The sequence below is a fragment of the Fusarium venenatum genome (genome assembly GCF_020744135.1).
Source record: "Fusarium venenatum strain MPI-CAGE-CH-0201 chromosome Unknown EDB82scaffold_1, whole genome shotgun sequence".
NCBI classification, from domain to species: domain Eukaryota; kingdom Fungi; phylum Ascomycota; class Sordariomycetes; order Hypocreales; family Nectriaceae; genus Fusarium; species Fusarium venenatum.
The window spans coordinates 3,727,938-3,748,372 of NW_027072129.1; the positions used below are offsets into that span (position 1 = coordinate 3,727,938).

The window sequence follows — 20,435 nt, forward strand, 5'->3', positions numbered from 1 at the left end:
ATGACGATAGAAAGTTATAGGATGTCAATTGTATAGATGGGGGGCCCTGGCAGCAAAACCTGAATAGGTAGTTGTCTCAGGGATTCTATGTAAAAAGCGGCTCTGTAGTACTTGTTTTGGCCACCATTAACTCACCTTGAGAGAAGTACCTGTACTAAACAAATCCACTCCCGGGTCTAAAGTCTCGGCATTGGTAGGCTAATGCGTCATCCTGGGCTGAGCTGAGTTGTGTACATACACGGATAGCTGACTTGTCTCAATTGCTGGATCAACTGAGAGTTACCCAATTTAGTTATAAATGTTTCTCCTGAAGCGGAGACTCGAAGGTGCAAGACGTTGATCGCCTCGTATCGAGTGGTGCTTGCTAGCAACGTTGCTTCGCTCTGCCTCAGTTCTTATGGTAAACACCACTACTAGCTAACTATAGTCTGACCGTATGTACTATGTAGAACCCCTATGACGTTTCATGCTTAGTAGAAACTAGAAAGAAAAGAATGATTCTAATGCAGCCACATCAAGACTCGCACTCGATTAGGTCTCACTACTTGTTAGTGCCCTTGCAGCTTTTTGATTACGGGATATCCGGGGCATACACACATACTACTACGGCAGTGATCGGCATTTGCAATTGGGGCGACCTATGACGGGTGCCATGATCTGTAAATAGATCTTGACCGTTAGTTGGTCGACATGGATTGGGTTTGTGGAGATTTTTTCCGTTTATGCATTACTCTCCAATACCTGACATGGCAATGAATGGAGTCCAAGGAATGACATGGATGTATCGTAGGATTCTACCCGATATTGAAGGTGACTTGAAATATATATAAAGGGGATATCCTCACCTCGTCTTTAACTAAATTATTCTCATCATCCTTCAACTCTACAGTACAAACGACTACTACAACTCAACAAACACTTACTTCTCTCACATCAACAACTCAACTTAAACAACCATCAACATGCGTTTCTCCGTTGCCGCCGCTTCCACTGCTCTCCTCGCTCTCGCTGAGGCCCGCATCACCGGTATCAAGGTCCCCAAGGAGATCAAGGCCGGCGAGGCCTTCGAGGCCATCGTCGTTCGTGAGAACTACATCCAGAGCGTCTTTGACTCTTCCATTGTCTTCGGCTACTCTCCCGATCCTTACCCCGGCACCATCGGCCAGGTCCTCGACTCTGTCCCTCTCGGCAAGGGTAAGTTCACCTTGCATTTCATGACAAACCTTTCAGTTCGCTAACAGATGAAACAGACGAGTCCAACCAGATTGAAGACCTTAAGGTCAAGCTCACTGTCCCCGAGTCCGCTCAGAAGGGCGAGGGTGTCGTCTCCGCTGCTCTCCTCAGCGTCTACGGTGCTTCTGGAAGCCCTACTCTCAGCGAGTACAACGTCACCGTTACCATTGGTGACAAGACCAGCACCGAGTACGGCGAGAGCAGCTAAATTTCTAGCTCCTTTTAGACTTTGATTGCACAACTCACGACCCTCATGTCATTAAACCTTGGACGTGGTGTTGGTAATGGGGCCTGAATCTTTAGACGGTTCCTTGCAATTACCGCCACCTTTTGCATGTTTCTAGTACATATCTACTTAGCCAGTTACGACATAGACTTGACCTTTGAACAATTGACCATTGACGACATTTGTCTCAAACAAATACTATTCTTTGTTTTTGTACCTGTGAATCTGTTGACTTTAGAACTAACTGAATCATACATAACCCATTGCAACATGATCCTTGTCAAAATGTGAAAATATTATCTAATTTGGCTAGGGTATCACTCTATGTAAAACGACAAACTCAATTCGACCTCCCTAATGCTTGTGCTTATGCTTATGCCCATATCTCTTGCTATGTACTGTCATATCGCCATTGGCGCTCCCCCAAACGCTGTCACTTACTTTGGTCGGGATCTTACGTCCACGAAGCCGTTGGTCAATCAACCACATACCAACGACAAACTCTTGACGTCCCAACACACCTTCCCCTTGGCGGTCAACCAGATCCCAAACCTCAGCTAGTTCATCAACCGGTAGACGCGAGCGCTTCCAGATCTCACGAACAACTGTGTTGAGAACACACTCTGAAGAACCTCCGTTCATGGCTTCGCTGGGAGCATTAGGTAGATCGAGTAAAAGTCCGCGATTTGAGGCCCATACTGCCTCGTACCGTTTCCGTTCACGAGGTGTCACCTCTTCTCGCCACTTTTTTCGAGCGCCTTCATGGTGTGCATGCTTTCCCTTGTGAAGTTTCAGACCTTTCTTTTTGTAACGGTCTGTTTCCTCTTCAAGGGGCTTGGGTGGCTGCCGTAGTGTTTGCATCATTCGAGGTGACTTTTGCCGACGTGGCAATGGAGGAGCCAGACTACCTCCTGTATTATGCGGCGTTAGGCGAGCTGATGCGAGTGAACCAGCAACAATGGCACTGGTGAGGGATTCTAGCGGAAGACTTGTGACTGATGAGCTTTTGAAGTGGCCGCGTCTGAAATCCCGAGTTGGCGATGGCGGGTTACTACCCGTAAAATGCCGCCTCATGTGATAGACCGGAGGAGATTCCCTCGTGGGCGACCGTACAGGTGACTGTGCCGAGGATGCAGAGACGAAAGTATCGTCTGAAGACACTGTAAGAGCTGATGTCGGGCGTGCCTCTGTAGGAGTAGGTGGAGTGGGCCTTGGTCGAGATAATCGAGCCTCTAATTGAGGAGCGGAACGTTTTTGTGTGATGGTAAGTGGCTTATCTTGTAAGACACTCTTGGACTCGACCTTTGGTTTGCTCGTTCCCCTAGGTTGCGGTGGTGTTGGTGGCCGTTGCCTTAGTTCTACCCTAGGTCTGGGGCTGCGTTTTTGGGGATCTGGTGATGGTGGTGATAGAATTTGGGTCGCATGGCGAGTAATAATCCGAGGAGGTGTTTTTGGCCGTATGACTGGCTTTGGGGGACGTGATGGCTTAGGTGACAGTACCTCCGAGGCTGGTCTGCTCGGCGTCAGAGGCTCTGGTGTGAAGGGTCGAGGTTTTGGCTTGGGCTTTGGTTTCGGTTTCAAGTCTAGAGAGGATCTATCCTCGGTGCGTGTGATTCTCTCTTCTGAGATATTCCTATCCAGTCCCCTTGCTTTTATGGGAGTTCTCTTTGGAGAGTCACGTTTCACAGGATCGCCTGTACGACTTTGCTCAAACATGGAGATAAGTGACCCGGTAGGCGGAATAGACCCCGCGTCGACTATATCACCACTGCTTGACGAACCTCCAATGCTTGTTCTCCTTCGTGGCGTTCGCGCTTTGGGGCTTGGGCTAGCACTTCGACTGGCAGCCAGCGTGGCAGCGATGAAGCTAGCGCTCTTAGGATCTGTCCTTCCAGCGGCTGTACTCGGATGAAGCTGGCCGGGACTGGCGCCCAACTGCTTCAGCCTGGCAACTATGGAGCCTCCATTCTGACCGTATTGTTCAGCATCGATTGTGCTTCCGCCCGTGCTCTGCGCACTGAGCTTCTTGACGGGGCTTCGTGGACGACCAGCTGACGTTGCCGCGGTCAGCGCACCATTATTTTTCTGCGGCGGCGGCGGCGGAGCTGGTTTTTTGTTATTGTTGAAGGCGAGAGTTGCGCCTCTGAGGGCAGCGGCGGCATCAGAAGAGCCCGTCGTATGGGCAGCGACGGGAGTCATCACCGTCAAGACGACATCGGATGAAGTCAAGGAATGCGATATGAGGTCATTCAGAGGAAGTGAGCGAGGTGAGACGAGGTCGATGATGGTAGGAAAAGTCTTTAGATTTGAATATTTGGAAATAGGGGTTATCGAATGGTGGAGAAGAAGAAAAAGATTGAAAGTTGGAGGTTGGAGAAAAGATTATCGTTGAGGTTGAGGTCGAGGTTTAAGGCGACAGGGTCGAGGTTTAACCAACCTCTCCAGATTCTCGCGGCTGCGACGGAAGTTCCAATTATCAGGTCCAGATCCCAGCGTAACCTGATTCTAGGGACCTCTTTAGCGGGATGTTCCACCCTGTAGCACGCTGGTCTCGGGTCGCTGAGGGCGCTAGACTTGCTCTGAGTTTAGCGGACATTAAACGGTTCATGTCTTGAGATGAGAAACCCCTGACTAGGTATTTTTGGAACCACTATCGACTGTGCATGTTACCAAGGAGACGGGACGATTTTTTTCTTTCACGATTCGCGAAGCTTATGGATTCTTTGTAGTATCGATTTGGTTATCACTCATTCCTTCTTACTGGAGATATCTGTTTATTGTCTGTTTGAGTTTGACATTTCTTGTTGAAGTATCATTCTGCTGACTCAAGTTTCTGGACCAATCAGCTTCAACTATCTATCTACATCTACCTATGTAGCACATAGTTGTCTTAACTACCTAGGTATCCGCGAAAATCAAGCTATTTGATTGTGGTCTAAACATGACCGTTTCTTTCTGTTGTAAGGCAATAAATCTAAGATGATATCGATCTTGGAAAGAAATGTCTGAAATTGAAAGCTATATGATCAAGCCAGCTACTATGTTGACTTGACATAACAATTCATTCTTCTACATTAGGATAAGTGGCGCTTGCAGTCTCGTTAGCAAACCGGAAAACAATGGACTGTTTAATTGCAGTGGCATATATAGTTTACTTGTCCATACTCAACTATGGGATTCAATAGTGAGACGGTCGAAAGGTGATTCGCTACCAACCAAAACCATTTTGCGAGACTAGTTAATGGAGCAGCCTACGTCTATGGGAAATTTCCTCCTGGAACCCTCGTGTAGTCAGTCAAGTACACGCCCAATACAACGTCGCAAGGGGGCCCACGCAACTTAACTGGCGCCGCACTATTTATCCTCTAAATAGTCAAAGTATTAAAATCCCAAAAGCACATTATGAAGCCATCCTGCGTTGGCGCTACATAGACGGGCGAAAGATAGCTTTGAAGGGAAAAGGTCTGAATACGTGGGCTCCAATGTGGCGATAGACACAAACTCGATGCGTTCCACTTGTACGTTTCGTCCTGGGCATCGCTCCGTTTCTTTGACATACTTTCCAGGATGATATTAGGGCAGAATGTAAGGCCCGAGGCGTAAATTTGCAGAGGAGCTGCTTCAATGACTGACTGAAAATAGCACATCATTCGAAAAACGTTGTTTATCAAGTCCTGGATGCCTCGTCTCGTTTTTTTAGATGATGAGCAGACACAGGGCTCATTATATATTAGTTAGTCCCGGTTTATTTTTCCCTTCGCATGTTCCGAAAAGGCTCACAGTTGTCGCTAGACGTCGGAGTGCATCAGGCAACACTCGTAATAAGCTCATAGCCTCAATCCAATTCAGGCCCTTTTCCCTCAAGAAGACTTCCAACGAGCTTATGGGTACCAAACCTCTTCTCAGGCCGTTTGGACCAGAGTCACACAAATAAGAGGCCCAATAGATACTACAGTATTTGATTGAAGCTAATGGGTCTAATAGAGGGGCTTTCACCTCTTCGATAGGAAATCCTGGATACTCGAGGGAATTGATGTTTCGTCTAAGGCTCAGGTTCAAGGCTATCAGACATCTATCAAAAATATGATAGTATTGAACATGTCTGTCGAACCCGAGTTCCCCACGTGCTTTTATGACGAGGAAATCCTTCGCTGATTGATGTATGAAGTAGACGGTTTCATCCTTCAAGATAAGGAATGACCCTGCCCCTTTAACAATATTCTGCGGTGTTTCTTTGTTGGATGGCGTGTTTTTCGATGGCTGCCAGAGAGACCACAATTCGTCGAGCGTCAGGGGTCGATACGCAGTGAGGGTGAGCTTCAATATTTGCTTACCGTCTTCCTTACAATTGTGAATCAACGGTGTAATGTAACATCCGTCGATATATGTTATCCAGACCTACTAGAGCCTCGCTGTGCTTACTGAGGATTTTCCAGACTGGCAACTTAGGATCTTCGATGAGTTGACAAGCCAATGCTACCCAAAGAAAGGTTTCGCCACAGTTCGACTCCATATATTCCTGGATAGCTAACTTTGTGTCGGCGTCCAATCGCCTGCGTTGCGCAAGACTGTGCACTTTGTAGTTGATAAAGCGCTTGACGGCTTGTAAGATGCTGGCTTCATTCAGCTCGATACGCAAGACAAGCTTCTGAGCGGCATCATGAAGGACATCTATCTCAGGCCAATTTCTACTAGAGACAATCCATCTAACTTTGCGTCGGGACAGGTCGACAAGCAAATCCAGCAACAAGTGAATATCCGTGATGCATTCGTCTAGAGCATCGATAATCAATACAACCTCTTTCAAATTAGAGTCTGCAAGGATAGCGTGCAGAATGCGGGAAAGGACAGTCAAAGCATTGCAGTCCTCGAAGAGCTGTTTGCCAGCATGCTCACTCTTTCCATACATGCATCAGTAATGACTCTCGGTTTGTGACAAGCATATATATGAGACCACGGAGGACGGCCGTGGCGTTGTTGATTCGACTGTCTGTTTCTTGGCAGAAAAAGTATGCGACTTGACCAAAGTTTCCTGGTTCGGTGGCCAGCCCGTTGATGATACCTGCTAGAAGCATCGTCTTCCCCTTTCCAGTATCTCCTTTTATCCAGAGGAACCGCGAATCAGATTTGGACTTCTTCCATTGTTTGAAATCTTCGTTTTCAAAAATCCAACAGTATGACTCCTCGCGCAAGCCACCTTTGGACTGTTTAATCCGCGCCTTGTCATGTGCTGGATCGGTTATCCGTAAATCAAGTAAACATCTCTTCTTGTCGTCATGCGAACCTGATCATGTTTAGCCAGGACTTCTTACAACAACGATCCAATACTTACATTTATAGTAGTTATCGCCCTGGTGTATCCGAACGCCGTCTCTGAAGTTGTTTTCAGCGATTGTTCGATAATCAGACATTCTTAATCAATATCTTAGGAGCCTCTAATCTTCTTACTGGTGGTGTAATAGAAGCAAGATGCAGGTCTGGCTTAACCAGGTTGAAACGAGGGCCTGGTGGCTGCAGTCACGGGGTCGTCATAGCCGCCAGCCTGATCTCTCAGCCCCTTTGCATTACCTGCCTAGGTATGCATCTTAGTCCTCTTTAGTGTCAACATTAGATTCAATCATTACCAAGATCCATAACTCATGGTAAGAAGACCCGTTGATCAACCCTTTGATGTAGCTGCTTATTGATACTATCAATAGGCTTTAGGTGTTGAAGTAGCCGGTAGTGTGGTATCACTTATAGATGCTGCCCTCAGAATAGTTCAAGAAGCCCGTAAGGCGCGCCACAGGGTATTAGGAATCCCTACAACACTGGATAATGTCTCAAAGCAACTGGACAGCATCGAAGAATCTTTGACTCTTGTGCGAGAGGAGAGAAATCTACAGAACCTTGCCATCGAGCAACAACTTCAGACTATCACCCAAGTTGCCGGCGAGCTTAAATAATTCTACGATGGGCTTTCTCTCGTCCAACAGAGAAGTTCCACCTCCAAATTCATCCGCTCTTTGAGGGTGGGTGATCACGAAGAGAAGAGTCTAGAGGCAATCCTCAAGCGACTTGACACAGCCAAGGGTGATCTTATCATACGTATCCTTGTTGCACATGTTGGCGTAGTCGGAAACTTCCAGGATGGCATGCGAGTTGCATACAACGAACTTGCAGAGACAAACGCGAACATACAGCGTGTCTTGGGCGTTAAAATGGCCCTTTGGGAAAGGATCGAGAACCGTGATCGTGCATTAGGTCAGTATAGCATGTTTGATATGCGGAAACATCTCTAACTATTAACAGACGGAACAGTCCCTGTTTTCACTGCCGACCTCGAGTCTCTTGAAGCACCTCGCTTCAAGACATCCGCTCAAGCAGTACAAAACTCGATATATGGCAACAAAGGCGTTAGCTATGTTATGACTGGAAACGTTGGAGTGAAGTCCAACTATCGAGCTGCACCGCGGACAAATGCAATTACCAACGATGGCTTTGGCCAAGATGGAAAGGTCATGACAGGAGATATCGGTGGTGCTGCTGCTGAATCATTCAACCAGAACTTTTGGAAGTGAAAGAAAGAGTTGGATGCTTTTAACGACTTTCGTGTCGTCAGGCGGCCTTGCTTTGCCAGATTCTGGATATCTTTCTTGCCTGTTGTCAACATCATACTGTCTTTGACATCAAACTGATTCACTTTCTTTATGGTCTTGTAAATTAATAGTTATTGGAATCAAGTTTTGATGTTTCTTTCTCTTTTTTCTTCTACTTTTGTTCGGTCTTAATTTATACACTTATAACTAGTTCTTTTCACGGTCCTCCTTCAGAGAAACAATACGGTTAAGCACAATCTTGTCATCTGTGCTATCCGAGTCCATGGCCTGTTTGATCATTAGTTTTCGTCCAAATAGTTGGGCAACATATACTTACAAAGTAGGCGACACGCATAGCCTGGAATCGAACACTCTCGGGGCCGCTAGCCTCGTGGGTCTCACCAGCTGTCACAGGCCAAGGAGCGCGCTGGCGTACCTCCTTGAAGCCCTCCTCAACAAGAGCCTCGGGGTAGACAACTTCACTGTTGGGGTTGATGTCGTTCAAGAAACCACCCTCAACAGCGGTAGGGTCGTCAGACTTGAACAGAGGGCTGTGCACACGGACTTCCAACTTGATGGAGCCCTCTGGCACCCACTGGATGTAGGTCTTTGGCTTGCTCTCCTTGTCGAAAACAGCCTTGATGCTAGTGACCTTGCCTGACTCATCCTTCTCGAACGAAGTAGCCTTAATAGGGTGAGGAGCGTTGAGAAGACCGACAGTCTTGCCAGGGGCAAGTCGGAAGTAGCCCTTGATATCCTCCTCGCGGAAATCGGACCGGTCGATATAGACAGTCCTCGTAAATCGGACCTTGTGAGTACCGAACTTGGGGTCCTTGGGGGAGTAAGGAACCTCCAGTTCTTCGGTTTCCTCATGATCTTCAATAGTCACGGGAACGGGGTCCAGGACAAGCATAAGTCGTGGCACAGTGTTCTCGAGGTAACGGCGGACGGTCTGCTCGAATCGTGCAATCTGGATGATTGTCTTGGCTGTAGTGACACCAAGCTCGTTGATGAAAGCCAAAAGAGCGCCAGGGGGGATGCCACGACGCTTGATGGCGATCAGTGTGTACAGACGAGGGTCATCCCAAGCTCGAACATATCCGCCCTCGACAAGCTTCTTGAGGGCTCGCTTACTCATGATGGTTCCGCTAACATTGAGTCGGCCTAGAAGCTATCAGCAATTCGTACTCACACATCTACAACCTTTTCTCACCAAACTCTCGCTGCATTGGCTCGTAGACCTCGAGAGACTTGTTCAGCCACTCATAACTTTCACGAGACAGAATAAACTCGGTAGTACACAGACTGTGTGTGATACCCTCGAAACTATCGCAAAGACAGTGTGTGAAATCGTAGGTGGGGAAAATCTTCCACTCGGGAGCTCGGTGGTGAGTCTTCTGGTTCTTAGGTATACGGTAGGCCGCAAGATCCCACATCTGGGGGTTGCCGTTTGTGATGTCCTGCTTCATGCGGAGGAAAGCAGTCTGGGGCGCGTATTTGCCGTCGTGCATATCCTGGAACTTCTGGAGGTTTGTCTCGACATCCTGCTCGGCGTGGGCGCAACGGTATCGGGGTCCTTCCTTTCCTTCCTTTCCACCACGCTGAAGCTTGATTTCGGCCTCGTTACAGTGGCAGACGTATGCCTTTTCCTTCTTGATCAGCTCCTTGGCGAGATCGAAGAGTTTCTGGAAGTTGTCGCTGGAGTGTGTGATGGCGCTGGGCTCGAATCCTGTAGACAACCAAGATTAGCCAAGGTTGATTCGGGTGTCGTAGATATTGCGATTCGCACCAAGCCACCTGATGATCTTCAGGATCCATTCGAAGTAAATCTCCTCCTCTTCGTCGGGGTTCGTGTCATCGAATCTTTTTATTCGTTAGCTATGGTTTTAGCGCTCGATAACAAGATCATACCGAAGGATCTACTACAGATTAGCATCTTTTGAATTCTGTCTGGCGCAAGAAAGCTTACCGTCTTGCCACCGTGGTAGCGAGCAAATCCAAAGTCAATAGCAATAGCCTTGGCGTGGCCCAAGTGAAGGTATCCGTTTGGCTCGGGAGGGAATCGGGTGACAACGGGCTTCACAGGTCTCTCCTTGTAAACATCGGCAAGGAAGCCCTGCTTGAACATGGCATCAGGGTCAAGCTGGGTAGGCTCCTGAGCCTTGGGCTTGGGCGCAGCAGGTTTGGGGTTCGCCTCCTGGTTCTTTGCCTTCTCTTCACGTGAGGCCTGGGCAGCAGCCTTCTTGGCTCGCTTCTGGGTTCGCTTTTTCAGCTCATTGCGCGTGACCTGCTCGCCCGTCACCTCGTCAAGCACGAGCTTGACAGTGCCCTCGGTGACCTCAGCGACAGGGTCGGACATAATGGGAGTCGGTATAGTATCGATATCGGTTCGGTTCGATAGCTGTCTTCGTCAAAGTAGAGAAAATGCTTAGCTTTGTTCAATGTTTGAAGCTGATAGTGGGGTAATTTTTGGCGGTGGGAAGTTATCGAGAGATGTTGGTGGGGGAGGGGTGGAGGGGTTGCAATTGGACAGCATTGAGTCATAAGGGGAATGATAAAGATAAGAGTCATTAGGAACAAAGAGAAGACACAATATTTGCGTATTAATACTCGTTCGCCTCGAGGAATCAATTATCCGCATTGTCTCATTTATTTGATGGTGTATTAAAGCTAGACTTCAAATAAGTTGTTGTGAATCAGAAGTTGCCGTCATTCCTCAAGTAAACGGTCTACCCTGTACACAACTGAGATGCTTTGAGATGTTATCAATTCTTTTCCTCACGTCAGACTATACTTAATAACACTTGCAGTTTTCTGGCTGAGGTTCTACTGGTAATGGAAGGGTAATTCCTTCAATGTTCATCTTTGTTGACACGTTAGCGATAGACTTTTATCCATAATGTGACACTGCAGAGCCACCATCTCAATATCCATGTTTCTCACCGATTCAAGACTTGAGATAGTGACAAAACTAGTGATATTTACAAGGTGTCTTCCTTCTATAACCACCAAAGCTTCATGATTTACTCATATCTTCTGAAAAATTGCGGAGTCCGACTTTGTACTCACAACAGGCCAAAAGTCGCAAGGACTTGTAGCCAAACTCAAACCAGAATTCGTTATCTCCAGAGAAGAAAGCTTGACCTGCGAATTATGATATATCATAGGAAGATTCCTACGAAGGAGTATCATACCATGGACTATTCATGCTTTGTGGGGGACGGTCGCAGCGACACGAGCTCACTAGGATCTGTCACTGGAACCCATGTTATAAAAGAACCTCACCACTGGACTCACGAAGCGCTACCATGATATCTCGAGTGTGACGAGAAGCTGCCAGTAAGCAGAATTGAGTGGGGGTCACTACCTGCAAAGTAGAATGCAACTCCAAGATGATTAGAGTCTCGGATGTTTTTATTACCAGGTTTTATTCTGCAAGGGAAACTGTTGGCCAAGAGTTTCCGACTTCCGAAGTCCCCGTGCCAGGGCGTGGGACATGGTCAACCATCGTCATTTCAACGGCAATGTCGTGATATGGCTGACAGCGGTTGCAAGGGTTTTTAGCCCACATAATGCTTGATAGAGGGTGGCTTTGAAGGTGGTCTAGACTCTATTGAGTTGCCTAAATCAATCTCCCCGAATATTTGGTGTGGCGCGAACCCACCTGCTGCTACACCTTGTCAGCGATTGCAGAGGGACGGACCCTCGCACGCCATCGCCAGGTCGCTCGCTGCGAGCAAGGGCATGGAAGGCAGGTGAATAGATAGCCTGCCTACAGAACTTCCAACAGTAATCGCAATCATGGGAGATCATCACTCAAGCCCTGGTAAAAAGACCTCTCGCAGTCTTGCCGATAGTGAGAGTCTTTCTAGCGTCAACATCAACCGCAACAATATGGGCTGTCGAGTTTGTCGTGCAAGAAAGGTGAGTTAATGTCTTTTGTTTTACAAATCAACAAACAGATTACTCATAAAACCCAAAGGTCAAATGCGATGGCCGACCAAACGGCTGTCGCAATTGCGAACGTCTTCAACTCGAGTGTGCTGATGACGACGGCTCAAAATCGGGCAGTCGGCGTGGCTCAGTTCCTGTTTCTCTGAGAAAAATCCGGACTTACCGGTCTTGTACGAGCTGTCGTGTTTCAAAGACCAAATGCGACGGCGACCGGCCGAGATGTTCGCGATGCTGCGCCCGTAATCTGGAGTGCCAGTACGACGGAGGCTCGGCTCCTCGCTGGGCGCGCAACCTCAGCAAGGCACCAACCGTGGGCTCAAATGAGGAAGAATTAGAGTCTTCTTTGGATGCGTCTTCAGTTACTGGAGATAGCTTCAGGTCGCCCAGTCTCCTTCAATCGCGAGACACTGATGCAGCAGCATCCCATCGTTCCGACACCCGAGCCACCAGTACTGTCGACCCTCCCATAGATTTTTCAGACGACACTGAATTGTCCATTTATTCTTGGTGAGCGTCATGTCTAATCCGGATATTCCGAGTCGTCACTGACTTGTACTCCTAGGCTTGTGTCCTCAGATCTTCCATCTTCAAACAATATCCGTACCGTAGTTGACCACTACTTTGCAAATATTCACCCTCTTCGATGCTTTGCTTTTGTACATAGACCGTCATTTACTCGGCAGTTAGATAAGGGTTTTGAGTCCGAGGATGAAAGAGCATTGCTACACATCATTTGCGCCCAAGGCGCCAAGTATGTTGTCCCGACCTCAGGGAACGAGAAATTACAGCTAACGACCTAGATTCTATGCTCTGTCTGTCAATGTAGAAGACCATGATGCCAAGGCAGGCTTAATAAGAGCTGCGGGCAATAGTTGGGCGCAAAAGGCCGAGCTGCTAGTTCTCACCAATTTTGGCAAGATTTCAGTTCAGAGACTCATGGTAGGTTCCAACGCAGCGTTCAGAATTAACAATTGACTGACTGCGATCAGACGTGTATCTTGCTTTACGACTTTCACTTTAGACTAGGCGAATACACCCAAGCTCTGATGCTGAGTGGTCTCGCTGTGCGAATGGCACACGCATTGCAGCTCAACGTCGAGTTCTCGCCTGACATTCTTTGCGCAGAGGCAAACGAGTCCTCCCCACCTGCTGTCGAGAAGGAGAGCCGTCGAAGACTCATGTGGGCTTGCTACATCTTGGACGCGTGGACTGGTAGTGGTGTTGACCAATTGACGCTCCTTCGCGAAGCCGACATCAAGATCCAGTTGCCGTGCAATGAGCGTAACTTCAGACTCCGAATTCCATGTGTGACTGAGACTCTCGGTGTAGGACACGTTCTGCAATTTCTACCTCCCGCTATCGTTCCACGGAGACCGGCTGCCAACATGGGCATCATGGCTTACTACATCCGAATCGTCACTCTCTGGAAACGAGTAGTCAGGTTTGTACAGCACACCCCTTGATAAGAATCAGATATCTAATTGGAAAATAGATATGTCAAGCATCTGAACACGAGTCCACCTCCATGGCTTCCTGAGTCCGACTTTGCCGCCCTGGACGCTGACCTGCGAGCATGGGGCCGACACCTCCCCGAGTTTATCTCATACTCTACTGATACCATCTACGCTCGCCTTGAGTCTGATCAGCTCGGTTCACTTGTACTGCTTCACTGTACATATCACCACAACCTTCTGGACCTTTACAGAATCTCTATGCCAGAACTTTTCAAGCTAATCAAGCCTTTTTACTTCCCACCCAACCAAGAGGAATTCTTGCAGTCGTTGCAAGCTGACTGCTTTTATCACGCACAGCAGATCGCTACCATCTTGGCAGAAGCGGTACAACATGGTGCACGATATCTGGCCGATAGCTTGCTACCATGCTTTGCATATGACAGCAGTCGAGTGATGTTGTACTACATTGCAAGACTACTTGATCTAAGTAGACCCGATGCTGAAACCATAGTTGTGGATGCAATCAATGCTGTAGAAAGCAACAGCAAAATCCTGCGGACAATGGCTGCCCTGTTCCCGCTTGCTGATTCTCTTGTACGTGGAATAATTCCTGGGAAATATGGCTCGCTGACAATAACGACAGGCGACTACGACGGAGCGATGGCTAGCCAAGATTCGCAAAACATTTGCACAAGACGAGCATATGAGCGATCGTCCTATGCAAGGCGATGAGGAGAGGTATGCTTGGATAAATTTCTCATAAAAGGGATCGCTAATAACGTAACCCAGCTCGCCTATTCTTTCTGGAAGTCCGATCATCGGCAGTCCTGGTGAGGCTCTGGGAGCGCTTGGCTTAGCACGTCTAGCTCAAAGCGAAAGTGGCGATATTAAGCCGATGGGCCGGGACGCCTGGAACAAGACTGGAAATGTAAGTCCGCCTTCTAGCAAGATAGGAGCCGGATCCGTCTCTGGGCGCCCGCCAAACAGTCAACCCGAGGAGACACCTGCGCGGTCCAAACTGCAACATGAACAACCTGTGTCTCAACGAACACCTCCAGGAGCCACGACTTCCCGCATGGATCATCAGGCAGTCGATCTAAGCGACCTTCAGAATTACTTATCTTGGGATATGTATGGCATCATGGAGATGAGCGAAAAGGGTCTCAAGGCGGGTATAGAAGGGAATGGGATGCCATCATGGAGCGCAATGTGATCGGAAGATCTTTGAACAAAGTTTCCGGAGACATTGATAAGACTCACTATCCGAAAACATCTTTCTGAACACGGAACTTGAGCCTAGGTCGATGAGGCTGGGTTGACGAGGCAATTCGGGTCATGACGGGGCTGGGGAACATCGCCAAGTGATCACCGCCACGAAGTTAAAGTGCTAACGACAGAGACGAGAGACTCCCCGACAAAATGAAGGACACCGCTATACTTCTTTAGCTTCAACGTTCCAAGCGACAATTTCAAGGTGGTGTGGTGCACGGTCTCGAAAACGGCCACCCCGACGACACCTCCAAGCTCCAAGCACTGGCATTTTTTGACAGCAAGCGAGCTTGGACTCAATATCGACAACATGACTTGCATCAGTTATGCACCAATGCACCATCCGATGCTTCATCATCAACCTTTTGTCCGTAGAATCTATGAGTTTCAACTTCGGGAGGCTGGGTGGCCACTATACGAGACAGTATTCATATGCAGGCTTGGGCTCGAGATGCCGCATCGGACTTGAGACATCACGAAGATAATGACCCTCTCATATCGTTTGCGTCTCTCTGAAGTGCATTAGTTTATTAGGTGTGCTGCAGTCTGCAACAGGGGGCAAGGCTGTTAGTCTGGCACAATCATGGCACCTACCCATCCAGACAGACGTGCTTCAGTATCAACAAACCAGTCTGTGGCACAATATAGGCGAGATTGATCGAACGGCGGTGAAAGAAAATGCAATTACAGGAAGCGATTGATTTACAAGATATCTTTAATTACTTTTGGGCAGCTCAGCAGTACGGAGAGTTTAATTACGACAGGTAGCATTGATCACCGATGGGCCACACGGGGAGCAGCATACAGACAGTTAGCTCCAATTTAGCTTGTACAAACAAGAAAAGCAAAATATGACGATGCCGAGTGACAACCAGACTGATACTACTGATAGATCCTGGGAGCTTGGGCCTCAGAAATCACTTGTCCCTCTCGGAAATCGGCTGCTATAGAGCGTTTATTGGAAAGGACCTCGGCGATGCGATGCGATTAGATGAGACGAGGGGTAGCTATGGCAATCCCAGGGGGGGACCGTTGTTTTGTTGCCTTGTTTACATCCCTGTGAAGTTGGTGAGTCTGGTGAGAATAAGATAGAATCAAGATAAGCGTAAGTAAAAGCAAGTTACAGTTTCTGCAGCCCAGCTGCAGGTTTGCGGTCTCTCGCCAATGGGAACCAGGATTCCAAAGGCATTGTTTACAAGAATGCCATTTCTATTAAGATGGAAACCGGGTAACTATGTGCACCTGCTTTTTTTCTTCCCGCTAAAGTGGGGAGAGCAAAAAACAAAAGTCTGCTTGCGGCTCAGCAATTTAATTAACTTTAGCTTAAGTGGTTTAGTTTCTTCCTCCCTTACAGTGATACAGAGATGACTGGTTTGTTTTGATACCGCTTGCGGAGTCTTGATTCGCTTATCCTAGCCCTTCTGCACATGCAAGTCAACGAATCTGACGATCCAGCCAGCCAACTCAGCCTACTGTATGCAAGGAGCTGGAGCAGAGATGCCAAACACTCTTGCTTGCTTACACATTTTCGGATCATTGCTGCGGGTTCATGCTTGTACTATAACTTATACCTGGCAAACTATGAATAATCAGGTTAGATTTGCGATGGGAAAGCGACGGGGTTAAAAACAAGGAACTTATTTTGTTGATCGATCACGGAGGATTGCCCGGCTATATTGCTATACTTAGCTGAGCTATATACCTATACCTACCTAACAATTAAACGAATACTCGATTACACGTAATAATTTATTAATTGATTCATCATTCAATCGCAAGGCGAAAAGGCGGAAGTGAGACAAAAAAGAAATCCCTTTCTTTTTTCCAGGTTCGTCCATTGTGGACGGGCCAAATGCTGTCCATAGAAAGGGAGACGATTCCAGGGTGTGAAGATATGCCCACTTTAGGCCAATCATAAGCCTTAATAATTGGATCGCGGTTACAACAGCTGATCAATAGCGCTCCGACCAAGCCTTCAGTGGCCTCAAAGCTCTGGGACATCCCTGCCAAAAGCAAACTACAGCGGGGTAATTGCACTGAAACACTGGGCCTCTCCAAATACGCCCGCCAATTAAACCCTGGGGGAAAGGTTGCTCTAGCAACTCAGCTTCCCATCGTTTACATCCTCCGATGCTCCTTCGTGAAGAATACTTTTGTAGTTGAGGCCCATCAGTTCCATTGCATTCACTCTCTCGTCTTATCCCAGCCGCACTCACGTCTGGTCTTTCATTCTTTTTTTTCTTCGTCTCCTCAACTCCAGACCATTTCCCATCACGAGTTTGCTTGCGTTGCATGGCATTTACCATTTACAGCTTCGCATTGCGCATATGATGCTATTTCCACCTCGACGAATTCACTGCTCAATGACCGCCTGGGAGAGAAAGTAAACACCCACACTAGAGACCCGACTGCATATTACCGAGACCACGATTTACGCCCACGCCTTATCAAAATACACCCTGCATACGTTTTTTCCTTTGCGCATTCGTCCACAAGCTAGCACTCTTCCTACTTTCTTTGCTTGTCTCTAGCATTGTTATCCGATCATCCCCCGCCCCCTCTTCAGTAACGGCTTTCACGACTTGGACACGATGGTGGACACAAGCTATCTTGCGCAGCAAGTCAACAACAGTATTGGCCAACTTCACGGTCTCTTCGATGAGATCGGTGTTCCTGATCATGAGCGCGAAGCTCGTGAGTCCGAGGTATGTTGCCTTTGGTTTGCGACATGAATGTCGACGGGTTATTAACTTGCGCAGCTATTCTCAGCACTATCCGAGGCCCTCAACAGCCAAGTGCGACTCGTCAACTCAGAAAAGAAAGAAATGATCGATGAAGCAAAAAAGATCATCACCATCATCCATCAGATGGAGGCCTCTCTCGACGACCAAAATCGACGTCGTTCCAACGAGGATGACGAACTCACCATCACCTATCCGTTATCACGATGCCTTCAACAACTAAAGGAGAAGCACGCCCAGATCAGTCACATCCACAAGGAGCGTTACGAACAAGTCAAGAGTGCGTCTATATCACAACGTCTCAACGTCCTATATACTGACTCCACACAGAACTCGTAGTGGCACTTGAGTCCTACTCATCACATCTTGAACCTACTTTCGTCCAGATTCCATTACCCCCTACAGGCCCAAACCAGTCCATCCCTGCCAACTTTGACCTTTCTTCCACTTATGTTGACAAGCTCGACAGTGAGTTCACACGAGTTTATGAAGAGTATTCTCGTCGTATTGCCACAGTTCAGGCGCTTGCCGACCAAACGATTGGACTCTGGGCTGAGCTTGGTATTCCTCAAGCACAGCAAGATGCTGCTATCGTCAAGTACTACCGCGATGCTCCCGAGCAGCTTGGTCTGCATGAGGAAGACATCAACCGACTCCGCGCCAAGCGTGACAGACTCTCAGATGAGAAGAAGAACAGGGAAAAGAAGCTTAACCAACTCAGGGCTGCCGTTGAAGCCCTCTGGGTCAAACTCGGCGTTGATGAGAGCGAGACCAAGCCATTCCTTAACGCGAACCGTGGTTGTGGTGTTCGACAGATCAACGAGTTTGAAGACGAGCTTGCCCGCTTGAACGAGCTCAAACGTCAGAACCTCCACCTCTTCGTCGAAGACACCCGCATCAAGCTTCAAGAGCTCTGGGATGCGCTCTACTTCAGCGAAGATGAAATGCTCGAATTCACCCCTGCCTTTTCCGATGTGTACAGTGATGCTCTCCTGGAGGCTCATGAGCGTGAGGTCGCCCGCCTTGAAGCTCTCAAGGAACAGCGCGCCCCCACATTGGCTTTGATCGACAGACACAAGGCCCTGATTAAGGAACGTGATGATCTCACTGCCTCAAGTCAAGACGCATCGAGACTCATGGGCCGTGGTCAAAAGGGAGAGAAGCGAGATCCTGGCAAGTTGCTTCGTGAGGAGAAGATGCGAAAGCGAATTGCCAAGGAACTGCCCAAGATTACCGCCGAGTTGCGCAATATTCTTTCCGAGTGGGAAGAGGAATATGGACGACCATTCCTCGTCTTTGGAGAGTGTTATCTGGAAGAGATTGAGGCTGCCGAAGAATCAAAGAAGAACGCGCTGCCACCGCGATCCAAGACTCCTGCTGGCCCACCACCCTCGACTGCTAAGCCAGCCAAGTCGGTACCAAGCCGTATCAACACCAAGTCTGTTCCTCCTCGATCCATGACCAAAACCCCTACCACTATTGGACCTCCCAAGCGTCCCGGACACCAAACACATGCATCCACATCTAGCATTCCTCTCAGCCCTGTAAGGAGCCCGTCGCGAATCCCAGCGCGAGTTCCCTTGTCGAGTATGAAGTATGGCAACAACTCTCCTGAACGCCCTCGGGCTGAGTCATGTGCTGATAACTACCGACCGGGCCAATCTATGATGAGGGCGCCCCCTCCCAAGATGCGCGACATAATGGCCCAGGCCGAGTTTGAGCATCCTATGAGCCCCTACAAATCGGCTGGCCTTGCTTGCAGCATTGTCCGTCCAGTTGAGCCTGAGGATGTTTACGACGACCGTCCACCAACAGCTCGATCCAACTCCAACCACTCTCAGTACAGCTACCCAAGCAACAGTTCTCATTTAAGCAGTCACCCAAGCTTCAGCGAAGAGAGCTTCCAAGATCCATACGCAACCATCCGCTCACAAGGCTACCGTCCCGCTGCCCCCCCTGCGCGACACATCTCGGGTGAATCAATGGCCTCTACCAATATCTCGGGATCTGAGAACTGGGAGACCTATGATGATGACAACAGCGAGCCCGAAGTTGATGTGTCCGATGCCTACTATGCCAGGCTAAGAGCTACTCGAAACAAGCAGTTCTCACCTGATCAAGGCCGTCCTATGAGTAGTCAATCTAAGCGTATACGCGGCGTGCCACCGACGGGGTCTTATGCTGCACCGGTAATGATCGACCAGGATGGAAACCGCATCATTTCTAGCAGCGAGTGGACTGATGAGGATGCCTACTGAGTTCCTAAATTGCACCTTGCCAAATGTTTTTATCTACGAATGATGTCAAAACACGATCGCGCCATTTGAACTTTGATGGATTCACACAAGCTTTTCATGATGATGCGGGCATCTCGCGATGACCTTGAGTGAGCCAACCCAACAGCAGAGCGTCGCATAACCAAAAGCCTTTTCTTGCAACAACCTCGACGCATGATTGAATGCCTCTATGACAATGCTCAGCCAGGTGTCTTCTCACACTTCCAATTCCGTGGACATGTTTGCCAACAAGCTTTTTTTTCGTTTTCTTCTCTTCTTCATATCCGCTTCCCGCTTTTCAAGCTACATCTCGTCGGGCCCGACGCCAGGAATTTTGTATTTGTCTATTTTCTCTCTACACTTGTACCTTCCCTTTCTTGTTTTGACTCTGGAGGATTATTGTACGCAGCCTCTTCATCTAGATTAGCGAGGTCTGTTCTGTTCTGTTAGCGTAGCTGGCCCTAGGGTAATGGGATGTGCATAAAGGGGGTTGAGGGCGCTGGAAAATCTGTATTGGGATGAATTGGCAAGCAGGCGTCTAGGATCATTGGTGTTTCATGTATATCCGGGGTAGTAGGGCGAACTGCTCAACTGGATCCGTAGCAATGCTATTTGTCTTGATTTATATACTTGTCCCTCAATTGTGAAGTTTGCAACCTTTCGTGTGATTTTCCCTGTGTTTATGTGTCAATATTGACCTCTTT

The 20,435-nt window shown here is 48.3% G+C and overlaps 7 protein-coding genes across 7 annotated transcripts; 4 read left to right on the forward strand and 3 right to left on the reverse strand.

The window, feature by feature from the left end:
* The first annotated feature begins 719 nt into the window (after positions 1-719).
* On the forward strand, positions 720-1,660 carry EDB82DRAFT_485628 (uncharacterized protein). The gene is made up of 2 exons (XM_025731129.2): positions 720-1,194; positions 1,251-1,660. Exons 1-2 carry the CDS (start codon positions 963-965, stop codon positions 1,439-1,441), a joined length of 423 nt encoding a protein of 140 aa, XP_025590186.1. The 5' UTR covers positions 720-962; the 3' UTR covers positions 1,442-1,660.
* Positions 1,645-3,916, reverse strand: EDB82DRAFT_485630 (uncharacterized protein). The gene has a single exon (XM_025731128.2). The coding sequence runs from the start codon at positions 3,656-3,658 to the stop codon at positions 1,814-1,816; it is 1,845 nt and encodes a 614-aa protein (XP_025590185.2). The 5' UTR covers positions 3,659-3,916; the 3' UTR covers positions 1,645-1,813.
* A 1,885-nt stretch (positions 3,917-5,801) lies between these two features.
* EDB82DRAFT_532344 (heterokaryon incompatibility protein) lies at positions 5,802-6,908 on the reverse strand (the record flags this gene model as incomplete). The annotated part of the gene is made up of 3 exons (XM_065609246.1): positions 6,792-6,908; positions 6,397-6,743; positions 5,802-6,356 (listed from the first exon to the last, which is right to left on the reverse strand). The coding sequence occupies exons 1-3, from the start codon at positions 6,868-6,870 to the stop codon at positions 5,802-5,804; spliced, it is 981 nt and encodes a 326-aa protein (XP_065465478.1). The 5' UTR covers positions 6,871-6,908.
* Positions 6,909-6,928: 20 nt separating this feature from the next.
* EDB82DRAFT_532345 (uncharacterized protein) lies at positions 6,929-8,166 on the forward strand (the record flags this gene model as incomplete). The annotated part of the gene is made up of 4 exons (XM_065609247.1): positions 6,929-6,934; positions 7,159-7,383; positions 7,435-7,702; positions 7,751-8,166. 4 exons carry the CDS (start codon positions 6,929-6,931, stop codon positions 8,017-8,019), a joined length of 768 nt encoding a protein of 255 aa, XP_065465479.1. The 3' UTR covers positions 8,020-8,166.
* Position 8,167: 1 nt separating this feature from the next.
* On the reverse strand, positions 8,168-10,530 carry EDB82DRAFT_485636 (tRNA synthetases class I, catalytic domain-containing protein). Its single transcript, XM_025731125.2, has 6 exons — positions 10,007-10,530; positions 9,949-9,956; positions 9,827-9,900; positions 9,251-9,766; positions 8,375-9,201; positions 8,168-8,325 (listed from the first exon to the last, which is right to left on the reverse strand). Exons 1-6 carry the CDS (start codon positions 10,394-10,396, stop codon positions 8,245-8,247), a joined length of 1,896 nt encoding a protein of 631 aa, XP_025590182.2. The 5' UTR covers positions 10,397-10,530; the 3' UTR covers positions 8,168-8,244.
* Positions 10,531-11,931: 1,401 nt separating this feature from the next.
* On the forward strand, positions 11,932-14,658 carry EDB82DRAFT_422749 (fungal-specific transcription factor domain-containing protein; the record flags this gene model as incomplete). The annotated part of the gene is made up of 8 exons (XM_025731124.2): positions 11,932-11,961; positions 12,020-12,498; positions 12,554-12,742; positions 12,792-12,930; positions 12,981-13,432; positions 13,484-14,039; positions 14,089-14,183; positions 14,235-14,658. The coding sequence occupies 8 exons, from the start codon at positions 11,932-11,934 to the stop codon at positions 14,656-14,658; spliced, it is 2,364 nt and encodes a 787-aa protein (XP_025590181.2).
* Positions 14,659-17,175: 2,517 nt separating this feature from the next.
* EDB82DRAFT_37681 (microtubule associated protein-domain-containing protein) lies at positions 17,176-19,809 on the forward strand. The gene is made up of 3 exons (XM_025731123.2): positions 17,176-17,419; positions 17,474-17,735; positions 17,786-19,809. The coding sequence occupies exons 1-3, from the start codon at positions 17,306-17,308 to the stop codon at positions 19,711-19,713; spliced, it is 2,304 nt and encodes a 767-aa protein (XP_025590180.2). The 5' UTR covers positions 17,176-17,305; the 3' UTR covers positions 19,714-19,809.
* Positions 19,810-20,435: the final 626 nt, after the last annotated feature.